General features: G+C 41.8%; 1 protein-coding gene across 1 annotated transcript; it reads left to right on the top strand.

The window, feature by feature from the left end:
- Positions 1–501: 501 nt before the first annotated feature.
- TNFSF10 (TNF superfamily member 10) lies at positions 502–18737 on the top strand. The gene is made up of 5 exons (XM_052647500.1): positions 502–630; positions 8915–9052; positions 12170–12212; positions 16025–16126; positions 18037–18737. Exons 1-5 carry the CDS (start codon positions 502–504, stop codon positions 18486–18488), a joined length of 864 nt encoding a protein of 287 aa, XP_052503460.1. The 3' UTR covers positions 18489–18737.
- Positions 18738–21969: the final 3232 nt, after the last annotated feature.

Consider the following 21969-nt stretch of genomic DNA (forward strand, 5'->3'; position numbering starts at 1 on the left):
CAGTGGAAGCTATATTCACTTCCTAAGGCTGCCACAATGAAGTAGCGCAAACAGAACTGTGTTGTCTTGCAGTTCTGGGGGTTAGAAATCCAAAACCAGAGACAGAGAGCCCTGTGCCCCTGAAAACTGTAGTGGACCTGCCTTGCTTCCCCCTAGCTTCTAGTCGTTTAGGATTAGTAGGCTTGCAACTGTTTTTTCTCCTCTTTAGAAGTTTCAGTTTCAGTTTGACTTGCCGCTTTTCACTAAGTAAAACTTAAAAATTTGCTCCACCCCCGCAGTCCTAATCTGCTGCTTGACTGTAGTGGACCTGCCTTGCTTCCCCCTAGCTTCTAGTCGTTTAAGATTAGTAGACTTGCAACTGTTTTTTCTCCTCTTTACAAGTTTCAGTTTCGGTTTGACTTGCTGCTTTTCACTAAGTAAAACTTACAAATCTGCTCCACCCCACCGCGGTCCTAATCTGCAGCTTGACTCACTCTGCAGGAGTCCCATCCTACAGCGATCATGACCCTGATGCAGGCTCCGGGCTCCAGACTTGGTCAGTTCTGCGTGCTGATCCTCATCTTCACAGTGCTGCTGCAGGTTTTTGGTATGGGCGTGTTCTACATGTATCTCAGCAAGAAGCTGAAGCAGGTCAGTACAATGCAAACGCTCCCTGACAGACTGCCTCTGTTGGCTCCTCTGTGAAGACTTTACAGAGGAAGAGAAGCCTCTCTTTCTCTGTCGTGCCCGGGGACCCTAACTGCTAATGCCTGTCATTACTGAGAACTTTGCAAAAGTGAATTCAAAGGATTATGTGCACAAAGTATAGTTACAGAATTGGCTCGACCAGATTCTAGCAGATGCAGGAAATGAAACTGCTGAGGTAGTTTTGTATTTAACAGTATGTTATAATATTAACTGCTGCCATTCCTTGAGTTTTTTCTGCTTAACGTTTTAGAGTTCTTGACTCGAATTCTCGGGCAAGAGAGGAGCTGCCTCAGAGGAGGACTGTGTCTGCTTTTGCTTTCTGTGACACCTCTAAAAACTAGCACAGAGCTCCCACACTTGTTGAGTGAGTAACCAACCTTCACAAATGTGGTTCTACTGGGACATAGGGTACAGTCAAGGCTTAACCCAAAGACGAGCTCTAAGTCACCTGTAATAATGCTGTGGTGTATTCCAAATGTTGCTAGTTCCAGTGGATTTTGAAAGCAAAATTACTGATAATAAGCCAACTTCAGCTTTTGGCTTTCTATATAGTCCCTGGTACCTCAGCTGGTAAAGAATCCACCTGCAATGCAGAAGACCCTGGTTCGATTCCTGGGTCGGGAAGATCCTCTGGAGAAGGGATAGGCTATCATCTCCAATATTCGTGGGCTTCCCTGGTGGCTCAGATGGTAAGCCATCTGCCTGCAATGTGGGAGGCAATCCCTGGGTTGGGAAGATCCCCTGGAGGAGGACATGGCAACCTACTCCAGTATTCTTGCCTGGAGAATCTCCATGGGCAGAGAAGCCTGGCAAGTTACAGTCCATGGGGTCACAGACAGTCGAACACAACTGAGTGACTAAACACAGCACACACATACACATATATATTTAATGTATTTTTTATTGGCATGTAGTTGATTTACAATGTCAGTTTCTGCTGTATAGCAAAGTGAGTCCGTTATACATAGCCACTCTTTTTTCAGATTCTTTTCCCATATAAGTGACTACAGAGTATTGAATAAAGTTCCCTGTGCTATACAATAGATTCTTATTTTTCATCTATTTTATATATACTATACATTTTTACACATTTTTGTTGTTGTTCAGTCGCTCAGCCATGTCCGACTCTTTGCCCCATGGACTGCAGCATGCCAGGCCTCCCTGTCCCTTACCATCTCCTGGAGTTTGCCCAAACTCATGTTCATTGCATTGGTGATGCCATCCAGACATCTCATCCTCTGTTGCCCTCTTCTCCTTCTGCCTTCAATCTTTCCCAGCATCAGGGTCTTTTCCAATTAGTCGGCTCTTCACATCAGATGACCAAAGTATTGGAGCTTCAGTATCAGTCTTTCCAATTGTGTATGTCAGTCCCAATGTCCCAGTTTATCCCTCCCCTAGGTAACCATAAGTTTGTTTTCTGTATCTGTGACTCAACTTCTATTTTTAAGATAGGTTTATTTCTACCATTTCTTCACATCCCATATATAAGTGATATCATGTGATATTTGTTTTTCTCTATCTGGTTTAACTTCACTCAATATAACAATCTCTAGGTTTATTGCTACAAATGGCATTATTTTGTTCTTTTTCGTGGTTGAGTGATATTCCACTGTATATATGTACCACATCTTTCTCCATTCCTCTGTTGATGGACATTGTGTTGCTTCCATGTCCTGACTATTGTAGATAGTGCTACAGTGAACACTGGGGTGCATATATCCTTTGGAATTATGATTTTCTCTGGATATGTGTCCAGGAGTGAGAATGCTAGATTATATGTTAGCTCTATTTTTAGTTTTTTTAAGGAATATCCATACTCCCCTCCATAATGGCTGCACCAATTTACATTCCCACTAACAGTGTAGGATTTTCTGTGTACATTTTGGCTATTTGTGTATTATATAGTCGAGAACTTTGAGCTGAAAGAAATTTGAGATACCTCCATTTTATAGATGAGGCTTGAGACTGCCAGAGAAATGACTTCTCTGAGCTCAGGCAGAAATTTGGAAGCAGAACTGGACCCAGGTCTTCTGCTCAGCTCATAGGTAATGCTCCTCCCATCACAGCAGGGAGTCAGTAGGGTTAGCCTATCTCCTCCTTATGCTCAGCACAGCACCCTGATACATGGTGGCAAGGCAACATCAAATCTGTCAGCTGGCTAGGAAATGCAAGGCTAAGGGTCTTAGGCAAATATAAATTGTGCCAAAACAGTGTTTATCTGTTAAGGAAATAAATGCCGTTTGTATATCCTGTGGAGTATAAACTTGGCTCTCACTTGGCTGGGAATTGCATTTGGAAATTAAGCAAATAAATGAGTCTACAATTAATTATGAAAATGATCACTACTGTTAGATGACCAGTAAAGTCGAGTTTGTTATAGGGCAATTTCAAAAAGTTTGTATTTGTAAGGAAAAAAATCAACATAACTCTAATCATGGTTTTTAGTTCTATGTCTGCACAAGAGACTGGAATACTACTGCTATGTTCTCCAATTTGGAGCCAGTATGTCCTAAGTTTTATTTACTTCGCAGTATAAATAGTGAATTTGTGTCTCCATATACAAAAAGTTCCCTCAATTTGCTCATATTAAAAGTTGGCCTCCTTTTAAGACTGAACCAACTGGTTCTTTACTGATCTAAGTCACAATTATCTGTGTATGTGGTCAACTTTTTTTTTTAATTCTAAAAAACAGAAGCTTCAAAGCTTAACATCTTCCCACCTGCACACATTCTTTCTGATTACGTGTTTATATACTTGCAATGGCAGCTCAACTGGTAAAGAATCCGCCTGCAATGCAGGAGACCCCAGTTTGACTCCTGGGTCAGAAAGATCCCCTGGAGAAGGGATAGGCTACCCACTCCAGTATTCTTGGGCTTCCCTGGTGGCTCAGACAGTAAAGAATCTGCCTGCAATGTGGGAGACCTGGGTTCAATCCCCAGGTTGGGAAGATCTCCTGGAGGAGGGCATGGCAACCTACTCCAGTATTCTTGCCTGGAGAATCCCCACAGACAGAGGAGCCTGGCGGGCTATGGCCCAAGGGATCACAAAGAGTCAGGCACGACTAAACAACTAACACAGAAATGTTTCTATGTTTGTACACTTCTGTATACATGCACAGAAGAATTTATTACGAGTATCAAAAACAGGAGAATTGAGATATTGAGTAAATACGTTTCAGAAACTTTCAAAATATTGTTTTATTTCATCCTCATAACAATTCTATAAAGTAAATATAATTATCCCATTTTATAGATGAGCAAACTAAGGCTCAGGGAAGTTAGATAAAAGGTAAAATCCAATTTTGAACCAAGGCATTAAATAGGTGCTCAGTAAGTTGTAATTAGCATGGAGCAGTCTCTTGAAGTTGTCACCCTCTTCATCAGAAATTTTTGCAAGGGAAAATGAATTTGAATCTCTTTGAATGACTGTGTAGAGTTCTGAAAAGCATATTCAACCCAAGTATTAATTTCCTAAATCAGATCACAGGTTCTACTCTGGCAAGGGAAAATTTGCAGAAGATACAGTGGGTGAGGATTATAGGGAGTGTGGGTTGAGTAGGGCTGAGGGATGTTGGATTGAACCCTCACAATGAAGCCTCAAGACCAGTAAGCACAAACAATAAATATGGGCTTAGCCTCTGAAGTCTATGTCTCTGAGAAAGTTTGACAAGGGGATTACCTGTTGCTGTGTCATCATAGATGGCGAAGAAAAAGGAGGAGGAGCCCTTTATCCACTGGGCTCCATAAATGATCCTTTATGCTATTTGGGATTTGCAGAAACTGATTGTCAGAGACTAATGGCTGGGCAGCAGAGAGGGTCAGGACTGCCACCTTGAGGTCTCTGAGCCAGCCAGCCAGCAAAGGAGTCCACACCCCTGACCTCAAGCCCTGCCAAGGACTGGTTGTACCTGGCCTGGACAACCACAGTGTTTGCGATGGCACCACCAGCAGTTGAGTGGAATCCACTTCTCAGAACCAAGGGCTCCTGGAACAGGAGTGCAGGCATCCAGTGCCATAGCTGTCTCTCCTCCTAGAAGTGTCCAAATTAAAAAAAGCACACTTATCCCCTTGCCCCCAATATCCAGATGTGGTTAGCAAGAGAACAGTCCCAGCCACCGAAGTACTATAGAAAATTCCTTCTCTAAGTGTGAATGGGTGTGGAAAGGAAGTGGGGAGAGAGATTAAGCATCATTAATCATTCCTGGAATAGCCACAGCACCCCCTTGCCTATGTGTCATTCACCTGTATTGGCCCAGGTGTGTGAAGGAAACTACCAGATAGGAAGCTTGGGGAAGGGGTGCAGGGTGGCTGTGGCTTTCTGTTGTTCAGAAATCAATACATAAGCATAAAAATATCTAGGAGGAAAAATAAGTTGTGATCTCTAGATGATAGGATTATGGGTGCCTCTTTTTCCTTTTTATTTTTCTATATTTTATCAATTTTCTACAATGAATGTTGTAAAACTATCTATGCCATCCATATGACTGTCATACAGATCTAAAGAAAATGACATTTTTATATAGTCTTAAAAGTAAGGTAAAAATAAGTAAAGTGAATCACTCAGTTGTGTTCAACTCTTTGAAACCCCATGGACTGTATAGTCCATGGAATTCTCCAGACCAGAATACTGGAGTGGGTAGCCTTTCCCTTCTGCAAGAGATCTTCCCAACCCAGGGATCAAACTCAGGTCTCCCGAGTTGCGGGTGGATTCTCTACCAGCTGAGCCACAAGGGAAGCCCAAACCATATGCAAAATTGCCCACACCCAGTCTGATCTTGACCCTATAAAAAAGAGATCCTCCAAAGGTAAACTGGGAAGTAGAATGAGGGTGGATCAAGGAGGATTTTACTTGTTTTACTTTTAGAAAAGTATTCTATAATTTTCTGTTTTCCAGGGTGTCTTTGTATCCTCTATATCTTCAGGTTTCATTAAATCTGGGTTAACAGTGGAGTCACACTCGCTTGTCACACTCCCTCCCATGTCTCCTTAGGACCTTAGTTTTCAAGGCAATCCTTCCCCACCTCCTGAAAATGTTTCTGGAAAATTTCCAGAGGATCTCCAGAGGCCAGCAGTTGGTCCTGATCTGGGCTGGCCTCTGGTCTCTTCCACCCTCTCAAACTCCAATTGACTTCACAGGGGCTGTCAGCTACTCTGACTACCTGATCCCAGCAACCTCTCAGCTCTGCCCTGTCCCAACCCTGACCCCACCTCCTGGGCACTTGCCAACTGCTATGACATAAGAAGGCGAGTTGCTTTCTCCGTTCTGTGTCAGGCACATTGTTTTGTCCCAACAGGTTATGAAAGTTAGTTAAGCCTTTTTAAAAAAAAAATCTTTTGGCTGCACCCCACAGCATGTGGGATCTCAGTTCCCCAACCAGGGGTCAAACCTGTACCCCTACATTGGCAGCTGAGAGTGTCAACCACAGGACCACCAGGGAAACCCCAGTTAAGCTTATTTATTCAGTTTCATCAAATTAGTACCTGACCAACGAATACCTAGTCTTGTTGGACTGGACAATGTCTAATAAAACTATTCTTCTGGAACTTTCCTAAAGCCTTGCTGCTAAATCCAGCTCTTTTCTCTGATCCTCCCTGCAATTTGCTAAACATGCTCTTATATTTCTAAATTGAGTTCTTTCCTTGGAAAGGCTTTTTAAGCTCCCACATAAATTGCAGATTACAGTTGAAAAACATGGAGGTGGGTAGGAACAAAGGAATGGTGCCTAATTTCATCTCCAGTCATAATTTAGGCGGCCCCCACCTGTCACCCCCACTACATCTCCTAGGCAAATGTTTTACTCCTGTAATCTTAAAAAGGAAGAAAGAAAATAAGCGTTTACTTAAAAGTGAATGAATGTTCTATGCCAGTGGGGAAGGAATTAAGTAGGTTTGTCACTTCTATGCTTGAGAGACCTGAGCAAATGTCCAAGGAGTACGTGGCTGACAGTACAGACCCACATGACTCTCACCGAAAATTCTCATCAGTATTTAAGTCATTTTGATTTGGAATGAGGTTGTCTTTCTATAGAAGGAAGCAGATCATTCTTACATTTGATCTTTCCTTTAAGCTTTGAAGTCCCCTTCATTCAGATAACAGATAAAATGACTATTTTCCCACTTATTTCTCCAGAGAAAGGCATTTCAGTGGATTTGTATATAGAAATAATATCTGAATCCCAGCTGTTAAAAATAAAAAACAGGAAAAAAGACCCATCTGAACTTGCATGAACATCCTGTTTTTCTTCATGAGGTTAATCAGTTGACATCCTGGAGTGTTCCAGATGGATTGGAATGTATGTGTGTAAGTTGTGCATGTGTTTGTGGGTGTGTGTGTGTTTGCATAACATCAAGTGCAAACTTTGCAGAAAATGATCTAGTCATTGTAAATATTTACCCCCAACCAGAATGAGGGAGCCTTCAAATGGTATCTCAAGTCTCTGCAGGTAAATCCCTAACTGGTGTAAACTTTTAATGAGGCAAGATTCAAATATCTAATAGCAATGTAGTCTTCATTCTGCTATCCAGAGGAGCAGACATCACAACAATAGCTAGAATCTAGTAAGACAGTTGGACTATAAAGAAGGCCGAGCACCAACAAATTGATGCTTTCAAACTGTGGTGCTGGAGAAGACTGTTGAGAGTCCCTTGGGCAGCATGGAGATCAAACCAGTCAATCCTAAAGGATGTCAACCCTGAATATTCATTGGAAGGGCTGATGCTGAAGCTCCAATACTTTGACCACCTGATGTGAAAAGCTGATTCACTGGAAAAGATCCTGATGCTGGGAAGAGGGCAAGAGAAGAAGGGAGCGACAGAGGATAAGATGTTTGGATGGCATCACGGACTCAATGGACGTGAGTTTGACCAAACTCAGGGAGAGAGTGAAAGACAGGGAAGCCTGGTGTGCTGCAGTTCATGGCGTTTGCAGGAGGGTGATACAACTTGGTGGCTGAACAACAAAAACACCAAGACAGTCAGAGCTAAGATCAAGAAATGGAACATTGCCTTTGCCCTAAAGGGCTTGATTAATTTGGTGGGGGAACCTGGAATGTAAACAGACTCCACTGCCTACTTTGTACCTGCGTGGGTTTCCAACTGTAGAGTGGGAGTCATACCATGTCAGAGCTGGAAGGGACCTCAGAGATCACCGCAGGGAACCAGCTCGAAATGCGAATGAAGAAGAGATTTTGAAGTGAAGGGGCAACTTGTTGAGCGACACAGCTATCCAAAGGCAGGGCCGCAAAGGCATTGTGACCCCAGATGCCTGGCCCACGCCTGGTTCCTCTCTCCCGCATCCAACTGCTTACCTTTATTCAAAGCATGGAAGACCCCAGGCTTACTTTTACTTCAGACAACGCGCTTATGCAAGGTACTAAGAGTTCTCTGAATATGTCGTCAGTTTCTGTTATTTTAACTTGTTCAGTTCAGTCCAGGTCAGTCGCTCAGTCGTGTCCAACTCTTTGCAACCCCATGAATTGCAGCATGCCAGGCCTCCCTGTCCATCACCAACTCCCGGAGTTCACTCAGATTCATGTCCATCGAGTCAGTGATGCCATCCAGCCATCTCATCCTCTGTCGTCCTCTTCTCCTCCTGCCCCCAATCCCTCCCAGCATCAAAATCTTTTCCAATGAGTCAGCTGTTCGCATGAGGTGGCCAAAGTACTGGAGTTTCAGCTTTAGCATCATTCCTTCCAAAGAAATCCCAGGGCTGATCTCCTTCAGAATGGACTGGTTGGATCCCCTTGCAGTCCAAGGGACTCTCAAGAGTCTTCTCCAACACCACAGTTCAAAAGCATCAATTCTTCAGCACTCAGCCTTCTTCACAGTCCAACTCTCACACCCATACATGACTACTGGAAAAACCATAGCCTTGACTAGACGGACCTTAGTTGCCAAAGTAATGTCTCTGCTTTTCAATATGCTATCTAGGTTGGTCATAACTTTTCTTCCAAGGAGTAAGCGTCTTTTAATTTCATGGCTGCAGTCACCATCTGCAGTGATTTTGGAGCCCAAAAAATAAAGTCTGACACTGTTTCCACAGTTTCACCATCTATTTGCCATGAAGTGATGGGACCGGACGCCATGATCTTCGTTTTCTGAATGTTGAGCTTTAAGCCAACTTTTTCACTCTCCTCTTTCACTTTCATCAAGAGACTTTTTAGTTCCTCAAATAAGCAAAAAGAAAAAGCACTTGTGTGTGATACTGTGTTATATCCATCTCAACTCAGATGCAGGACAAATACTTTAAAAGTGGCTTGGGTTGCTTCTTGGAGGAAGATGACCGTTCCTGGGACTCCAGAGATGAAGAGAGTATGATCAATCCCTGCTGGGAACTAAAGTCACAACTCCATCTGTTTGTTAAAAAGGTAAGTGAACCACGGTGTCACTTTACCAGTGGGCATAGGAGGTTCAGAGGAGAAAGAATATTTTAGATCATGAAGTCTAGAGTCCTCATTTTGTAAAGGAGAAAGTTGGAACCCGGAGTGTTTAAGTGATTGTCCTCAAATTCACAGAAGTAGGAAAAGGTGGGATCCACCCCACAGTGGGTCCTGACCAAAGCCTGCTCTAGAGTTTATTCCTCTCTTCCAGAGAGCTTCCTCATCTAGTCTAAATATTTTATCTCACCTTGTGGAAATGAGGCACAGACAGAACAAAATGTCCAAGGTCACACACTAATAAAGGATGTTCGTGGGGTTTCTTTGTTATTCAGAAGACGAAAGAAACCAAATAATGATATTTTATATTTTTCCCACATTGTTGTTCTCTGGAATTCAGTCTTTTATTTTTGTACACATATAGAGCTGAAGAAAGAGGGAAAAGGGAAAAGGGAAAAAAGATGCACTTTGAGAAACTGAAGGTGATGGCATCTCAATTCACAGTAAATTACACATTACAAAATATTATTTTCTGCTTGTGAAAACTGCTTACATAGGCTCTCTAGCAGAAACATTATGGTAGCTAACAGTTTATTTCACTAGATGTGATTATGTAATTATACTCTGAGTGACATGACAGGTCAAACAGAGTTTCTTTTCTCAGGCTGCTTTCTTATTTGTAAGATGGCATTAGTAACGTTTACCTTCTGCATATCTGGAAAGGTCTGCCGAGAATACAGATATGAAAATACCCTGTAAACTAGGATACACAATCATTCTTGAAACAATTACTGGGGACACTCCCAGAGTAGGAGGAGGATGTGTTTAAAGAAATGATTATATTAGTCTACTCTCTGGTGCTCAGCGTGCCTTTCTATAGGCTCCAATTTATAGCCCTAAGCAGCCCTCACAGTAAAGCCCAGACATCCCCTGTGATGCTATTTCTATGACAAGTAAAATCAGACCTCCACCTGGTTGTCTTAGAAACCCATCTGCTCCATGGCTGCACTGGAAACACAGATGGGGTGCTCGCTGCACACAGGCAGTCCTGAAGCGGCTGGAACGCCACTGCCCCAAGCGACAAGGACCAGGAAAGACCCCGGATTGGGAAAGGGTCCCGAGGAAGCTGAGGAGTGAGACCCCACGGCCCCGGGGATCAGAGAGGGTGGCAAACCACTGGTGGCAGAGGAGCGAAACTCAGAAGCAGAGCAGAAATCTGGAGACAGAGGAAGGGCTGGACGCGGGGACAGGAAGTGGGGAGGTGAGAGAGCAGTGTGGCTGGGGTTTCCTGCTCCTCCCCACTCCCCCCATTCTCACATCCTGCCACTAACTAGAGAAGGGAGGGCACCCAGGGCAGGGGAAAGTGTAGCATAGGAGCGGGGAAGGCTTCCCCATATTTCCAGGTACCATATAAACAAACAGATCGTTTTCCATAAATGTCCTTTATGGACATTCCATAAGTTATTAATATCTCCCCTAATTCTCAAACAGCTGTGAGGAAGGAATCCTTATTATCTGCTTTTTTCCAAAAAAAAAAGATAAAGAAATTAAAATAGTCCATATCAGTTAAGTAACCTGAGAAAAGTTTCCCGGGGCTGATAATAAACAAATTTTAATCCAGTCCATCTGCTTATATTCTAACCATTCTGGTTTTTTGTTGTGTGCTTTGGTTTCTGGCTGTGCCACGTGGCATCTTATTTCTTGGGCATCTTTTTTACCCTGTTTAGGGACTGAACCAGTGCCCCATGCTGTGGGAGGGCAGAGTCTTAACCACTGGACAACCAGGGAAGTCTCATAATGGTTCTTTTTTTCTGCCTACTACACTGTAACGGAGAAGGCAATGGCACCCCACTCCAGTACTCTTGCCTGGAAAATCCCATGGACAGAGGAGCCTGGTAGGCTGCAGTCCATGGGGTCACTACTAGTCAGACACGACTGAGCGACTTCACTTTCACTTTTCACCTTCATGCATTGGAGAAGGAAATGGCAACCCACTCCAGTGTTCTTGCCTGGAGAATCCCAGGGACGGGGGAGCCTGGTGGGCCGCCGTCTATGGGGTCGCACAGAGTCAGACACGACTGAAGCGACTTAGCTGTACCACACTGTAAGAATTAGCCTTTTCCTTCTCCTGCTCCTCCTTTTTCCTTTCTGGCTCAGAAGGCCAGTGACAGAGATAATGTACTGAGGCCCCTGCTTCCCCTCCCACACACCAGTGTCCTTTATCTGTTATCCGTGGTCAGGGCTTTTGACAAAGGAAAACGTAGATATGGGGCTGGAGTACAGAGGAAGTTTCTGACAGTTATGTGATAAACGACGGTGAATGGAAAGGTGGGCAGGGGCGGGGGACAGGACTGAATAGAGAGCGAGTTTAAAGCCGTGGGTGAGTAATGTCAGGGTGGGCTCATTGAACAGACGGGCTCAAATTCATTCTTTCTTACTGGTTTTCCCCACTGTAGCAAGTGGGGAAAGAAAATGATATGAGGTGAGAATGTCTCAGCCACATTCTCAGAAATGAGAGTGACACGGTGCTAGCAGGTCACCACCGGATGGGCTGTGCGTGTCTATGGGTGTCATGAGAGAAAGGGAGTGTGCCCTGCACCTTCAGTCTTGGGTATGTCCAATAATTTAAAGCCCCTGGAATCTAACACACGCATACATTCAGAGACACACAGTGCACTTGCACACATGCTTGCATGCAGACGCACACAGACAATGCACTTCTACACATGCTTGCATGCAGACACACCTCCCAGAAAGTGAGGTGACATGGCCATCACGTCTATTAGCCACAAGGAAGTCTCGGCACGTTAGGCTGACCTAACTTGGAGAAAAATGACTCCTCCTTGCTGTGGTGCTCCAGGTATGGCATTTCAAAGCCTTCATCCAGAACCAGAAGTCTCTCAGACAGAAGACCATCCTTTCATCAACAGTAGGGACAGCTCCCACCCAAACCTACATGCTCTTTGCTTGAACAACTTAAAGCTGCCTAAGCTGATATCTTACATGCAGAAATTTCCTGTTAGACATCAGCAAGAAGAGCAATAGACATTCAATAATCAGTTTAAATGCTTCGGGAAATTAACAAGCTTTATTCAATACTATTTGCAGATGACTTTGAGAACCTTTGAGGAAATGATTCCTACAGATCCAGGTACTATTTGTTGTCGTTGTTTTAATTTTTCTAGTGGTAACCTCCTGATAAGGTGAGTGCTTCTCCATCCTCTTGCTCTCCACCCCTACCCAAACCTCCTACCTCTGACTGATGCTCAGTAACTCAAGATGCTTGATTCCGTTTCCCTTTTGGCATTGGCATTTGAACCAAATCTGAGGCCCACCTCAGGTACGAACTTTATTTCATGGGAATTTTATTCTTCCAGTGTGGATTTACCTTTCATCTCAACTTCTCCCATTCTTTGTTTTTACCGTCTAATGTGGGTAGCTTTCTGGAGCACAGCTGGGAAAAAATAAGGGGTCCAAAGTTACCCATCTTCTCTGCTTCTGACCATGCCTAGGCTCTAAGCCTTTCTTTATGCAAAAATTTTGCTCCATCATCTCTCTCGCAGCAATCCTTCTCCCCACCCAAAATCCTCGTTCCGCAGTCCCCACACCTTTGCCATCTCCACTGACGGTCGGCCAACGGCTCTTAACCCACATCCCCTTTCAGTGGGTCTTTCAGAGGAGACCAAACCAGCTTCTCTGATCCTCTGTCTGGCTTCTCCCATTCTTGGGTTTTCACGTCTCCTTCTCATCCTCCATCCCCATCACCTCTTCAGAGAGAACTTCTCTGATCAGCTTTCTAAGAAAGTTTCCCCACATCCTGTTTTTCTGTCATACTTATTTTGTTAGTTTCCTTTGATAAGTACATGTGTATAAATCAAAGAAAAAAAATATATACACATATTCTCTGTGTTCTGATTACCTGCTACACAAAAGATCTACAAAGACTGAAAACATGCCTGCTTCTCTCGCCTCTCTGTACCTAGACTTACCTCCATGTCTCAGGCCTAGCAGATCCTCTTTTATCCCCCTGGGCCTTACCTGCACCACCTTTGGCGTGCCTGTGCATGTGTGTGTGTGTGCCTGCATGTTTTGACTGAGGTGAAATTCACATAACATACGAGTAACCATCTTGAAGCATATGATTTGGTGACAATTCGTGCCTTCACAGTGTTGTCCCACCACCATCTCTGTCTACATACAAATTCTTAATACAGATTTTGTTAATCAAGATGTAAGTAAATGTAACTGATGAATTAAATTTGCTGCTTCTTCACATTTAGCTCACCACAACCCCATTTTCCCCTACTAACGGTCATACAGGCCTCCATACATGTACCACAGACTTAAAGTATTGGAGTACACCATCCTGGCAGAGAAGAAACAGTTTTTAAAATAGATATTTGGTTAATGATGTATTCCCACTTTTCAGCTATCCTTTCCCATTACAATCAGCTTCCTCATCCCTTGATAACTCCCACCATCCTTTTTTAAATATGAAGGCAAGACCCGATCCCAAGTTCTAAGCATTCTTTCTGGTCATTTCCCCAAAGCCAAAGGCAGTAGCGGGAACGATGAACATGTCATCTCTTCTTTCTTTAAATATTTGTTTATTTGGCTTCCTCATATCTTAGTCGTGGCACACGGGATCTTCAGTGCATCACATGGAAGCTTTCTTTGCAGCACATGGACACTCTAGTTGTGGTGCTCAGACTCGGTAGTTGTGACACATGGCCTTAGTCGCTCCATGGCGTGTAGATCCTAGTTCCCCAACCAGGGATCGAACTGCATCCCCGGCATGGCAAAGCAGATCCTCAACCACTGGACCTCCAGGGAAGTCCCTCCAACTCTTCTAATAAGGAACACCAGATCCATGGTTTACCGAAGGTGCATGTACTATTTTCAGTTATGGAGAAAAATACTTTTTTTTTATATTCATCCCAGTGGGGTGTAGAAATCACATACTTCTCAGTATACCAAAATGTATCCATGACACCCAAATATACATATTCATAGGCTTCTTGTTTGGGAGTTGTTTGCTATGGTCTGTAGGAAATTTCCTCTCTTCAAATTTTGCTCTTATATCTAGGCTTTCCTATATCCTTGCATTGACCTCAAATGCAAGATATTTGTAACTGGATTCCATTACCGAATGTTTTAAAGCAAAGTGTTTAAGTCTCAGAGCAGTCAAGACATTATGAATTATTTATCGCTGGAGGTTCAGAGTAAATGAACACATCAACTTTGAAAGCTGAGCATTCTGAGAGTAACATGTCATTGACCGTACATCCCCAAGCTGTGTTGGTCTTCAATGTAGTACAAATACCCACTATCCTGAATAAGTAACAATACCAGATAAAGTCTTCTTCCTATTTCTTCCTCCCCTATGGAATTTTGTCCCCTCATTTCAGTTTCCTCTACTACTAGTCTAGATGGAGGCTTCCTATTCTCAGACCTTGATCAATTACAGCTGTCTGCTAACTCACCAATCTCTAGCCCTCTCGGTTTCTAGCATCAGACCTTACTATGAGTTAGTTTAGCCTAAAGCACAACACATATCTTTTTGCTTCCCTGATTAAAACTGTTTAAAGTTTTCTCATGTCTGTAAAATCCAAATCCCTTAGCCTAACATTCAAATCCTCTATAGTTTAACTCCTCATTCAAGCCCAAAACTGAACTGTTTGACGCCTGTGTCTCAGGAATGCTGTGTGCATCTTGTCTTGGGGACACTGTTCTAGATCCCTGCGAACACCCTTCTCCCATTGTTGTGAACTTTAAGCCTCTCCACCCTCCCTCATTTCAGATAATTGTTCTGCACCTCAAGTGCTTTCTTGCTTTCATTTGATTATAGTTATTTCTCTGTGTTCCTAGAAGAGTGCCTGGCATAGATGTAATGGGCACTTTGGTTTGCTGGAGTAAGTGAATGAAGGGACCTTAGTCCAAAAGTTCCCCTGACTCAGCTTTCCAACAAATAGGAATCTTTCATCACCCTTCCTTTACGTTTCACATGGGTCAGTTTTCACTTTCTAATTTGTATCTTCCCTAAACACTGTAAGTCCCTTGAAGGCTCAGATTATACTATCAGTGATTAATCTTTGAATCCCCCATGGAAGCACTGCCTTGTCCGTGGACATGTTTGGTGAAACCATACAATTGATCTTAACAACCAATGTAAGCCTCCTGAGAAGTTTTAGCTGATTTTTAAAAGAGTAATTTGTTGAATTTGTAGTCATTTAGTCTGCTCTAGAGTACTTCAGATGGTGGTCAGTAAATGTGATTTGTTTATTGTGATCTAGTGAATCAATGATTTATATGTTCATACACTGATTATCATGACCATTATGTCGTTCCATATACCTTTTGGGAGGTGAGAGAAGTAACTGCTAGATACCAGTTTGTGGCATCTATGGACATGTAAACCATGGAATCCTGTGGCCATGAAGAAAGTTGAGCCATAAACCCTGTCTGAGATAGTGAATGATGTTTTGTAATAGCTGTTCCTTTAGAGTAGATAAGAGGAAAAAATAATTGAAATGATTAGAATTGGTATCAGTCTTTTTCTACATATAGCTCAAAGTGGAAAGTTGCCAGTACCTGGTTATTTGTGCACTTTTAATGCCTCAGCAGGAGTATTATATGTCCACAGTTTAGTTACTATTATTGTTTAGTAAAAGTGTCAGGATCTTCACTTTGTTATGTTCTAGTAGAACCTTACCCCTGAGATGCCAATAAATTATAGCTAAAGATACTGCCTATTCCTCCTATCTGAAGTATTTTGTGAATTAAACATAGGCTGAAGTAGACTACTCATAATACTAAAATGTAGGTTGGTTTTATGGAAACCCATATAATCAACTTTGGGAGTCCAGTGTGTTTACTATGCTTGATTGACAAGGGCTGTGAACAGCAATGTATTTGCTAAGTAGCTTGACAAGTGCTGATGATTCTTTGTTATTTCTCTTTTAGAAAAGCAATATAATCCTTACCTAGACAGAGAAAAGGGTCCTAAGAGGGTAGCTGCTCATATAACTGGAAACAATCGGAAAAGAAGTACGTTTCCAGTTCTAGGTAAGATAAATTATTAATATATGGTTTAAAGGAAGGGAAGGGAAGAATTTGTTCTAAATAATTTATTTTTGTATCTGAAATGTTTATATGGCTATCTACAAAGTGGTCAGTAGCAATCAAGTCTCAGATTGACTCTTTTCAGAAGCAAGATTACAAGATGAGTAGCTTAGTTACTGCCCGGCAAAACTGACCTCAAGAAAATTCTGAAACGAGAGAACTTAGAGTTTCCCATGCCCCCATTTTTGCTTTCCTTATTTTTAAAAGTAATTTCTCACTCTTTCATCAAATCTTTCTCCTTTGCAAAGGTTCTAAATCAGTCACCTACTTTCTAGTGAGTCACCAAACCCTCCCCCCAGTGACATTTGCATTAGATTGAACCACAAAAAGGAAAAATTGGCCAATATTTGATCACTTTGCACTTATGGAAATGTCAGTTTCACATAGTTTAACCAAATAGGTTAATCTATTTTCAAATAGTTAACCAAATAGGTCAAGCCTAATTTTAACTGGAGAACAGGTGTTCATATATTGCTGAAGTTAGTGTGTGAGTCTTGTAATCTAAACACCCACATGGGAATCCCAGCTCCTTCTTACCAAGTTCTTCATTTTGAGGAAATTACTTAACTCAATCAAGCTTCATTTTCTTTCTCTTTTTAAAAAAAAAAAACAGATTTTTTTTGATGTGGACCATTCTTAATGTCTTTAATGAATTTGTTACAATATCACTTCTGTTTTATGTTGTGGTTTTCTGGCCAAGAGGCATATGGGATCTTAGCTCTCCAACCAGGGATGGAATCCAAACACCCTGACTTGGAAGGCAAAGTCTTAACCACTGGACCACCAGGGAAGTCTCAAGCTTCATTTTCTTCACATAAAAAGTAGAGAGAATGTTTAACTCACAAAATAGTGAAGATGAATGCAAAATGCTAGTGCATTATAAGTACTCAGTAAGTAGTGCTTTTATTATTGTGAGAGATTTTGTCCTAGGTTAAAGGTATTTCAGGCATCAGTCATTGAATGAAAAGTTTGTTGGGTTTTTTGGTTGGCTGGTTGGCTTTTGTCTGGTTTTACTCTGAGCAGTTGCCTTCATGGTATTCCTGAACTGGTATTTTTGGAGGTAATTTATGTGTTCTGCCTATTTGTGAGATTACTATTTCACTATTCCTATTTATAATTCTTCAGATAATATGGTGGTTGTTTTAAACTCTTGAAAAACTAAATTTTGCACCAATCATAGAGACGAGCCCAAAGTTTAAAGGAATATCCTATCTCAGTAAGGCCCATCTTCATTCACAATCTTCAGGACTTAAAGATCCAAAGATCTGAAGATCTTTAAATCTGGGCATTTTTGCCAAACCCTATACTTTGCCTTATTGGACTCGAGATGCCTGCTGCTTGGAAGGTGCTTTCGACACTGGGTTACTGAGAAAGACCAAGGAGGAATCCAAAAAGACCTAAAAGAGTAGCAGGAATTTATGAGCTCTAGGCTTGAGGAACAGATATGTTTCTTTTGGTTTCCCTCTACATTGTCAATCTGAGCTCACGAGCACAGAAAAGGAGGCAGGGGTTCTGGACAGAAATTCTTCCCAGGAGTAGATTGCTGCCCTAATGAACCATTCCCATGGTACCATTCAGAGCTGAGTGTGACAGTCGAGATACAGCAAAATAGGGGACTTCAAACAGGTCACAGTGGCACGGGCGCCTCCAGATTACTATATGATTAAAATTTAGACTCCTTGGAAGATTGAGGGAGCGTGAAGTTTTAAATTGACTTCCCTGGTGGCTCAGACGGTAAAGCGTCTGCCTGCAATGTGGTATAGTTCCAACCAAAGCATTGTCTAGCCACAGCTATCGGAAAACTCCTTGCTTTACTACAAGTTAATTTTATTTTTCTCCAAACTTCATCCCAGGCTCCAAGAATGAAAAAGCTGTGGGCCATAAAATAGATTCCTGGGAGTCGTCAAGAAAAGGACATTCGTTCTTGAATAATTTGCACTTAAGGAAAGGAGAGCTGGTTATCCTTCAAACAGGATTTTATTACATCTATTCCCAAACATACTTTCGATTTCAGGAACCTGAGGAAGTTTTGGGAACTGTTTCAACAGAAGAGACCAGAAAAAAAAGCAAACAAATGGTACAATATATTTACAAATACACAAGCTATCCTGACCCTATACTGCTGATGAAAAGTGCTAGAAATAGTTGTTGGTCTAAAGATTCAGAATATGGACTCTATTCCATCTATCAAGGAGGAATATTTGAGCTTAAGGAAAATGATCGAATTTTTGTCTCTGTAACTAATGAACGATTGGTTGACCTGGACCAAGAAGCCAGTTTTTTCGGAGCCTTTTTAATTGGCTAAATGATCGATTAAGAAAAAACAGTGCCCCCAGAATGACCTTTCACTTTTCAGAGCGACGTACATCAAACACGTGGTGGAAGTAAGGCAGCCTGAGCAGAAAGACTTCAACCAAAAGATCAACATCACAAGCGTTTTTGGTGTCCTGGATCCTTTACCACTTAGCTCCCTGGGAAGCCCTCCCCACCTTACCACCAGAAATCTAGAAGGTTCTCAATTGAGAAATAATTGTGTAGCAATCAACATCTCTGCTTCTTTACCATCTACTCCTGTGAAGATACCAGAGACTGAAAGGTCATGGACATTGCATGCAGCATGCGAACGGAGTGGCAAAGTGCAGGACCGCGTGGTGGCTGTCCCGGACTCTCAACTTGGAAACAAGAGAATTCCATTGTATCGCTCCCTTGTCTGTTGTAACTTCTCCTTCTTTATTTCTGATTTTATTTAGATTTGAGTCTTATTTAGATTTTATTTGATTTGAGTCTTCTCCCTTTTTCTCTTGATGAGTCTCAGTGATGGTTTGTCAATTTTGTTTATCTTCCCCAAAACCAGCTTTTAGTTTTAGTGATTTTGCTATTGTTTCCTTCATTTCTTTTTTATTTCTTCTCTGATCTTTATGATTTATTTCCTCCTACTAACTTTGGGTGTTTATTTGTTCTTCTTTTTCTAGTTGCTTTAGGTATAAGGTTAGGTTGTTCACTTGATGTTTGTCTCATTTGTTTTTTTACAGTTTTTTTTTCCTGATATCTAATTTTTTTCCTGATATCTATTTTTTAATTGATATCTTATATAATATCTTATATTATATATAATATATAATATCTTATATAATCTTATATAAGCATCTCACACAGCTCAATATCAGAAAAAAAAACCCAATAAAAAATTAGGCCGAGGACCTAAATAGACATTTCTCCAAAGAAGACACAAAGATAGCCAATAAACACAAGAAAAGATGTTCACCATAGTTCATTATTAGAGAAATGCAAATCAAAACTACCATGAGGTACCACCTCACTCCAATCAGAATAGCCATCATCAAAAAATCTGCAAACAGTAAATGCTACAGAGGATGTGGAGAAAAGGGAACCCTCCTACACTGTTGGTGGGAATGTAAATTGATAAAGCCATTATGGAGGACATTATGGAGGTTCCTTTAAAAACTAGGAATAAATCTACCATATGACCCAGCAATCCCGCTACTGGGAATATACCCTGAGAAAACCACAATTGACATCTACCCCAATGTTCATTACAGCACTAATTTACAATATCCAGGACATGGAAGCAACCTCGATGTCCTTTGACAGATGAATGGATGAAGAAGATGTATACAGATATACAATGGAATATTACTCAGCCATTAAAATGAACTAGTCTGAGTCAATGGTAGTGAGGTGGATGAACCTGGACTCTGTTATACAGAAAGAAGTAAGTCAGAAAGACAAAAACAAGTATATGTTAGCACATATATATGGAATCTAACCTGGAAGAAAAAAATGGCAACCCATTCCAGTATTCTTGCCTGAAAAATGCTATGGACAGAGGAGCCTGGCAGGCCACAGTCCCTGAGATTATAAAGAGCTGGATCTGACTGAGTGATTGAACAGCATGGAATCTAGAATAGTACTAATGAGCCCATTTACAGAGAAGAAATGGAGACGTAGATGCAGAGAATGGACTTGAGACACGGTAGGGGAAGGAGACAGGAGGACAAATTGAGAAAGGGGCATTACCATTTACATAAGGTCCGTCTAGTCAAGGCTATGGTTTTTCCAGTGGTCATGTATGGATGTGAGAGTTGGACTGTGAAGAAGGCTGAACGCTGAAGAATTGATGCTTCTGAACTGTGGTGTTGGAGGAGACTCTTGAGAGTCCCTTGGACTGCAAGGAGATCCAACCAGTCCATTCTAAAGGAGATCAGCCCTGGGATTACTTTGGAAAGAATGATGCTAAAGCTGAAACTCCAGTACTTTGGCCACCTCATGCAAAGGGTTGACTCATTGGAAAAGACTCTGATGCTGGGAGGGATTGGGGGCAGGAGGAGAAGGGGACGACAGAGGATGAGATGGCTGGATGGCATCACGGACTCAATGGATGTGAGTCCGAGTGAACTCTGGGAGTTGATGATAGGCAGGGAGGCCTGGCGTGCTGCGATTCATGGGGTCGCAAAGAGTTGGACATGACTGAGCGACTGAACTGAACTGAACTGATTATCATATGTAAACTAGGTAACTAGTGAGAAGCTGCTATGCAACACAAGGGGCCTAGCCTGGCACTCTGTGATGACCAGTAACAGTGGGATTGGGGGAAGAGGGAGGGGGTACATATATAATTATGACGGATGACTATTGTACAGCAGAGACCAACACAACATTGTGAAGCAACTGCCTTCCAATAAAAAGGTAATAAAATAAAAATATGTGTTACTTTTTCAATAAAAATGACTAAAATATGTAGTTTTGTGTATTCTGTACTTAACATTTGATAGTAACAAGATTAGTAACAATGGGGAAAAGAACTTCTAATGTCTTTTTCATGGTATCTTTTATCTAATATGTCTCACAGAAGAAAGAAAGAAACTGCTCACTTTTGTACAATGTGATTAAAATATTATCAGTCCTTTCCTTTATGGTTAATGCTTTTGTTACAGATTAAATTGTGTCCCAACAAAGGATAATGTCAATGTCCTTCTCCCCAGCACTTCAGAAATGTGATCTTATTTGGAAATAAGTTGGTTGCAGATATAATTAGTAAAGATGAGGTCATAGTGGAATAGGTTGGGTCCTTCACAGAATGTGACTGGTGGCCTCATTATTTAAAGAAGGAGATTTAGTAGCAGAAAGACCCACAGGAAGAAGTCCTCGTGGCAGCAGAGGCAGAGATTGAAGTGGTGAAGCTGCAACCGAGGAACCCCAAGGATTGACAGTCCTCATCAGAAGCTTGAGAAACAAGAGAAGTTTCCACTCAGAGCCTCAGAAATCTACTGACACCTTGATTTTAGACTCCTGGCCCCCAGAATTGTAAGAGAACAATTTTCTGATGTTGAAAACCATCTGGTCTGCGGGACTTCGGTTCAGCAGGCCTAGGGAGTTTATGTAGCTTTCCATACCATGTTGAAGAAATCTTTTTTTACTGATGTCACACAGATGTTACCATTAATATTTTTTTCTGAAAATTTGAAGTTTAGTCTTTCATAGTTTGATAGTAGGATTCAACAATAATTTAATTCATGAATGATAAAGGGATATAATTTTATCTTTTACTATATCAGTGACCAGTTCAGTGGCTAGCCCACTCTTTCCCCATTGATTTTAATGTCTAACATCATGCACCAAACTCCCAGGGGGTCTGTTTCTGTGTTCACTCCCACCCTCCCCCTAACCCTGCATTGGATTGGTTGTCGGTTCTGGCACCCATTCCACCCATTTTCTAAAAACTGTGGTAAAATATAGGTAACTTAAAATTTAGCATTTAACCATTT

The sequence above is a fragment of the Budorcas taxicolor genome, chromosome 1 (genome assembly GCF_023091745.1).
Source record: "Budorcas taxicolor isolate Tak-1 chromosome 1, Takin1.1, whole genome shotgun sequence".
NCBI lineage: Eukaryota > Metazoa > Chordata > Mammalia > Artiodactyla > Bovidae > Budorcas > Budorcas taxicolor.

Bases quoted from the DNA above. Each gene is read 5' to 3' on its own strand.
- TNFSF10 (XM_052647500.1), top strand. From the start codon at position 502: ATGACCCTGATGCAGGCTCCGGGCTCCAGACTTGGTCAGTTCTGCGTG. The intron at 631-8,914 runs GTCAGTACAATG...ATCTCAACTCAG, and splicing joins TCAGCAAGAAGCTGAAGCAG to ATGCAGGACAAATACTTTAA. The intron at 12,213-16,024 runs GTACTATTTGTT...TTTCTCTTTTAG, and splicing joins AATGATTCCTACAGATCCAG to AAAAGCAATATAATCCTTAC.